The sequence below is a fragment of the Morone saxatilis genome, unplaced genomic scaffold, assembly GCF_004916995.1.
Source record: "Morone saxatilis isolate NCDOM2014 unplaced genomic scaffold, NCSU_SB_2.0 Contig6, whole genome shotgun sequence".
Taxonomy (NCBI): Eukaryota; Metazoa; Chordata; class Actinopteri; family Moronidae; genus Morone; species Morone saxatilis.
In genome coordinates, this window is record NW_023340206.1 from 10,399,324 (window position 1) to 10,406,094 (window position 6,771).

General features: G+C 39.7%; 1 protein-coding gene across 2 annotated transcripts; it reads left to right on the forward strand.

Annotated features, from left to right (window-relative positions):
* The first annotated feature begins 2,401 nt into the window (after nt 1–2,401).
* On the forward strand, nt 2,402–5,786 carry LOC118340003 (cingulin-like protein 1). Of its 2 annotated transcripts, none has more exons than XM_035677845.1 (8): nt 2,402–2,638; nt 2,724–2,793; nt 2,911–3,023; nt 3,125–3,223; nt 3,588–3,772; nt 4,544–4,601; nt 4,675–4,737; nt 4,897–5,786. In XM_035677845.1, exons 1-8 carry the CDS (start codon nt 2,492–2,494, stop codon nt 5,458–5,460), a joined length of 1,299 nt encoding a protein of 432 aa, XP_035533738.1. In that variant the 5' UTR covers nt 2,402–2,491; the 3' UTR covers nt 5,461–5,786. The 2 variants fall into 2 exon arrangements, with proteins under 2 accessions (XP_035533738.1, XP_035533737.1); XM_035677844.1 differs by having other exon boundaries at nt 2,413–2,638; nt 2,721–2,793.
* The last annotated feature ends 985 nt before the right edge of the window (nt 5,787–6,771 follow it).

A 6,771-nucleotide genomic window follows, 5' to 3' on the forward strand; every position in this document is an offset into this window, starting at 1 on the left:
ATATATATATATATATTGTTTTAAGGAGTCACAAACCATTAAGGACAGTCCAAGTCTTAATACTCATCCTGCAGTAAATTATATAATTTGTTTAGTTTCTTGGGGCCAAAAATGTTTTATTTTTCTTACAGTAATGCCAGTAACTAATATTACATTAGTCACTCAGTAATTTAGAACACCTGTCTCCATCCAATCCTCGCTGTCTTGCATCTACAGCCACCAGGGAGCTGTTCTGTCCCTTTACGACCTGTCTGCTTCGCCTGTTCAATACGCTACATGTCGGAGCAGCTGTAAATGGCCTTTTTGGGACACTTCTCTCGGCACCGGAGAGCTTTTACAGGACACAATGGCCGGTGTGGATTTGTTATGTGTTACTACATGTCTGTATGGGCTTTCAGAGAGAGTATGTGGTCTGAATGATGTCTGGAAGCTTTTGATGTCCGTGAAAGTGGGATTTGAGTGTGCTTGGACATACGCCTGTAAGTGTTTTAGGGTCATTTAGGTTTTTTATTTTCAAAGCATGTGGAGTCCAATATGAAAAGGAAAAAGTCCAATTGTGCCTTGATTTAAGTCATTTAGATGTGTAATGGACCTGATCTGTGTGTGTCACTACAGTATAATGCATTCCTCCCGCTTTTGGCCTTTTTTTGTTTTGGAAAACAAATAATTAATTAACATTAAGCTCAATGTACAACATAAGGAGGAATCTAAAGCTTGACAGACCTCCTGTGCCTGGTTACGGTTGGTGAGCTAGGATGTAGCAGTGATATGAAAGAACAGAATTGGATTCTGGGAAATTATTGTGTGTTTTGGGCAACTCTTTCAGACAAAGTATGTATTTGCTGTGTGATTTTGTTTTATCTATAAGGATGTTGCTGTTAAATCAAGTAAAGTAAGTAAGTAACAGTAAAAGTCACAGTGGCCCACTTAACATTTCCTCCCAGTGTAAAAGCATATGGTACACGGTAGAAAGAGATACTTACACCAGAGAGGAATTGTCGGTATGAAGAAGATGAGAAAAGTAATTTTGAATTTGATTTTTATTGAGGAATGATTTGTTAGCTGCAACGTAAGACCATGCAAATGTTTTCCACTCGGCTATGCCAAGTTAGTGTCATAAAGCACCAATTTATCTCAGATGCACACACTCTCTGACCTTCTTCCTCCTTCCTCTCTCCCTCGGCATTATGGGAGCGGGCAGTTTAAAAACAGAGGTATTTACGACTCAGCACTCTCCTCTAGAGTTCCTGGAGCTCCACAAACATGTGGGGACTGGCAGTGTGACACCACCAGCTCAGTTTAAAGATAGACAGGTTGGCTATCTGGCTATTTTGTATCAGGGTCCATCTGTGTGTCTGCACACCTGCCTGTCTATCTGTCTGTCTATCTTGTGCAGTTAAGGCAGGGCTGAACATCTTCCAAAAGACTGTAAAACTTACTCAGCATATGTAAAACTCTGGGACACAATGATGTAAGACAGAAAATTACACAATATCTTTTTTCTCTAGAATTGGATGGTGTACGCTTATGTTACTTAGTTTTTGCACCTGTGCCCTCCCTTATAAGATAGTGTTAACGTGATTCCTTCTGCAGTGGTGGAATAAGTATTTAGATCCTTTAATTACATAAAAGTAACAGTAAAACAATGTGAAAATTAGGAATGAGCACCATCATCTGTATCTGTTCAATCAACTAAATTATCTTTATTTGTGTCTTGAAATAGGCAGTGCTTAAACTGTAAGTGGGCATGACTAACAGGAAGTTGTTAATTTAAGCCTGATATTGATACAGGTCAATCAGAAGTTGCTATTTTTATTAGAAAATTATTTACAGAACAGCCTCAGCCTTTACGAGACACATTTTACTCGTACTGGTAAGAAGTACTTGCTAACTGATACTCGTTTCAGCCGAGTACTCGCTCAACCCTACTGAAAATAACCGAAATGTTGCTCATTTAAATACATGCATATTCTATTGGGTAGTTTAATCTGTAAAATGTTTTAAAATAGTAAGATTTCATGAAAGGATCATATTTTGTAAATGTTTCATTTTAATCTGCAGAGTAAATAACTAGAACTGTCAAATAATAGAGGTGAATTACAGTATAAAGGATAATATTTGTCTGTATAATGTAGGCCTACTAAAGCAGAAGTATGAAATAACAAAATGGTAATACTAAGATTATTAAATGTACTTTCCACAACTGTCCTCTTGTATTTTATTCATTTTTACATTACATTTATGGTTAGGGCTGATTGTTATCTGATGTTATCTCAAGTTTAAAACTTTTACTTTAAAACTAAAAGAATCTGTCACCATCTACTGGTCAAAACGAGTAATCAGTCAACTTTGGGCAACAGGTGAAAACAATGCAGTGATGACTGAAAAACATCAGCTCCTCCTGTTTAAATGAGAGCAGTGTGGGCTCACCTGAACTCTACAGAGTTGAACTGGCGAGATTAATGCAGGACCTGCAGCTTTTTTGTCAGACATGGCAGACAGATCTTTATTTCTGAGAGAAGGAGGTCATACAGGAGGTCATATCCCATCCGGTCGACAGCTCCACAGGACTCCTCCTTTGCCGGATGTAAAGAGACACCTGGATTTTTCTGATGATGATCCCAGTGAGAATATGGAGGTACATGCAGAGATTGTGCTGTTGATCAAGCTTCGTCTCATTGGCATGATATGTAATCCTGTCCTCTTCACCACTTTATCAACAGGCAGGTACTAGAGATGAAGCTAATGACCAAAACAGGACGTTTGATTTCAACACTCTTCAGACAAAAACAGGTTCAGTCTGCGTTTAAGATCCCAGGGAATGAAAACATTCTTGGAAACATAAATTTTATTTAATTAGATCTCAAGTGTTAATTTTGGGGGTTTTTTTTGTATCTGAAAACATGTCAGAACCAGATGACTCAAACTCCATGCTGAAAGGGATGACTGGGTATGAACCGACAAAAAGTGACTTGGAGTTTATTGAAAAGATGAAACAAGAGAAACTTCTTAGAAAACTGCAGGTAATTTGGGCTCTTTTTACTGACTGCTGCTGTTTGATTACAATCATGTTCTTTACTTTCAGTGTGCTGATGGAATTGGTTGTTCTGTTTTCTGTCCTCAGAGAGACCTGGAAGAGGTGCAGAGGTTGTTAAAGAAGGAAACAATGGCTGCAGACCTGGCGTGTGCTTCCCTGGGGAAAGCTCAGGCTGAACTCAAAAAGGTGGGTCTAATTCTCTTTTGTGTATCCTTGTAGTTGTATACACTAGCGAATACTCAGGCACATCTGACCTTTTTTATCGTTATAATAACTCTTTTTGAAGGTTCAAGCCTGTGGCTGGTGCAGGCATTTTTATAAGCATTTTATATTACCCCTGAAATAGCATTATTCTTCAAAAAAATGTATTTCCTTTCAAGATCAACGATGGCATAAATGTGAAGTTAAAGATGATGGATCCTTTAAGGTCCTTCCTCTGGCATTTACAGTCTGTTAGATAACAGTGGAAATTCACAAAAAATGTGAGGCAGATTAAAATGCAGTTGAGAAGAAGCTCAAAATTATCCTGATTAATCTGTTTTTCTCTCAGTTCCCATCCTGTGAAGAACTCACTGAGTGGGTGAAGGTGGTCCTCCAAATGACATCGCCTTCGGCCGAGTTAACAGACCTGGACGCCAAGTCTCTCCTGGCCATGGTGACCAAAGAAAACATCCAAAGAGCCATAAAAGAGAAGATGATTGATATTACACGGCTGGAGAAGATGGTGGCAAACAAGTAAGCTGTGTGCCCTTATCTTGAGTCACGGTCAATGTCTGTTTATTTTTTTCTGCCTTCCAGTTGGTGATTGGTTTCTATTCCATACAGTAGGAAAAAAACAATGGAGACTAAAAACTGGCTTAAAGTAATAGGTTGATGTTCCTAGCATCAGTTGTACCAGTACTGGGGAGTATTTCTTCAAACCATCTGGCACAGTCAGGTTACAAAAAGAGGGGGAACACAGGGTAAACGGAGTGAAAAAAATGTTGTGGTTTCCAGTCTTTGTGCTAAGCTAACCGGTTGCTGGTGGTAGCTGTGTATTAACGTACAGACATGAATGACTTGTCTAACTCTGAGCAAATAATTTCACAGTGTCAAACTATTTATTCATCCATTCAAGGTCCAGTGTGTAACATTGAGGAAAAATATAATATTCATAACTACTGTATGTTTTCATTCCCTTTTTCATAATCCCCTGAAAATAAGAATCATTAGGCTCGTTCAAAATGAGCGAGGCCAGGCCGGTTAGATTTGTGTCTGACTTGCTGATGACACAAGATCGAGGCAGTCGCTCTCCATCGCCTGCAAGACCCAGGGCATGATGGGAAACGCCTGGCTGTTGTATCATCCTTTTAAGATACTGAAGATCCTTGTGAAGAATTCCTTTTTTATGAAATTGGTCTTAAAATACCACACTACCAAGCAAATATAGGTGTGGAGCCTATGATTTTGTGTCATTGTGACATTTAATATACAGTAAAATACTAACAGATTCCTCGAAAAACATAGGAGGAAGAAAGAGTCGAAGGAGAGAGAGCAGCTTGAAAAACAAATGTCCAGTCAACAGGTAAGAGAGGCTCCAGCTTGTACAACATTTTATTATTGTTAGGTGATTTTTGACTATTTCTATCTGCTTTCAGCTGAAGATACGGGAGTTAATGAGCCAGTTAACTGACCTGAAATCTGAACTTGAACAAATAGAGGTGAGAATCTGATTTTATCTTGTATTATACCCCTTAATTTTTGTTTTCACACTTTTTGGTTTCACACTGAATGGGGCAAAAACAATGTTGCATCTAGTAACTGAAGGCTTTTAAGGATTTACTGTACTATTAAAGAGGAAAAATAATGTGGTTTTCTAGGAAGCTTATAAAGAGATGCTGATCAACACCCAAGAAGCACCAGAAAACAACGTGGAAGCAGATACCTCAGAGGAACTACAAGCAACTCGCAGCCAAGCTCAACCTCGAGGAAAGGGGAGAAAAAAAGCTGTAGTATTTAGTGAAAAGGTGCAAGACGTAGCAAAAAGTGAATCAACAAAGACAAATGTGAAAGGTGATCATGCAAAGAAAAACACAAGTGAAACTCTGAAGACAAAACAAAAGTCTGGTGCTGCAGCAGAGAAGCCAGCAAAGTCAGTTAAAGCAGCCAGAGAGCCACAGAAGAAAGTGGCGGAGACAGAATCAAATCCACAAGAGTCTGTACAAGCTGTGAGAGGCCGACGAAAGCCTCCTGGAGCCACTCAGGCCGCAGCTTCACAACCGAAAAATCGAAGTTCAGTGAGAACTGGGGAGGCTCAGTCCACGTCGCAGCAGGCTGCTCCGTCACGCAGAGGACAGAAAGCTGCTGTGGCTGCAGATGATGCTGGAGAGGAGGCACAAAACGCTAGTCTGAGGAGATCCAAGAGGATTGCCAACAGGAGGTGACTGTTTTTGGCTCTATGGATGTTTCAGTCCACCACTTTGCTCCTCGCACCACCATGAGGTTGACGTTTGTGGTTTTCAACAAAATGTCTCATTAACTGCTGACTCAGAGTCGCTAACATGGCCACTACTTGTAAATGTGTGTATAATTTGAATGGTGGTCAGTCATTCTGGAGAAGATGGCTGAATCGCAATCAAATCTGTATTTCATCTGGGAATAAGACTCAATTAGCTATTTTTCTCCAAAATAACTGACAACACCTTGACAATCTACAGTGTATTGCCTGTTTTTATTTTTACTATGAAAATAAAGGAACCTTAACAAGAGATTCACATCATAAATGAGTGTTCATTGGCGCTCTGAAGCTGAACCGTTTCCATTAAGGTAAACAAAGTCTACATGTGACCATTTTAAATACAATCTTTGCTGTGACGAGAATTTGTTTCCCAAAGAGTTTAAATAATGTAAAACTTGATTGTGGGGAAGATCTATCAGCCTGTAGGGAGCTCAAAGGTCAGTCAGTAGCAGCATTGGAGCTTGTCAGCGCCGCAGCCTAATGAAGCCCAAACCCTCATGACAAACTCGACTTAAATGTGATGTTTAATTTGTGGTTAAAGGAATTACACTCTTCCATGCTATTTTTACTGATTGACTCCTCGAGGACATGACACGAATCACTCTGGAACTCCCACATTTTTGTTGATTTTTCTGTAGATTATTAAAGAAAATCTAATCATAGATTGTATTTAACACTATGCTTTCAAATGCTTTGTCTATGAGAAATGTTTCCGAAGCTAAAATCCAATTTCTGCCGGAGCCAACAGAAATTTTATCACACCTCATCTCTCTTGTTCATCGTCACCGCTGGGAATGAGTCACAAGCGCTGCTGATCCACTGCAATTTCTCTCAAGTAGTTCTTGGACGACTCAGCGGCAATTTGGGCGTAACATTGTTAATCATACATTAACTCCCAATCAATCGGTCTGAGGAGTCTGGGAGGGGGGAGAACGGAAAAACACCCCACATTTGCTGTCTGTGAGTCTGCAGTGGGAAAAATGTGTGCTGACAGTTGGAATGTTTCATAGCACCTTCTTAAATTACAAATTAAGTTTGAACTGACGGTCAGATTTGTCTGGCATTTTCCAGGATTTGTTTCACAAACAGCCGTAGTCCTGACAACTGGAGTAACATCTATCTTAAGTTCCACAATGTTTTTCCACCTTGGGTCTTGATCCTTGACTTTTTCCTGCAATCTGGGAGGCTCATTTTCAGTCTGACTGTAATCCCCAGAACCTGATGAGGGATTTCCTTT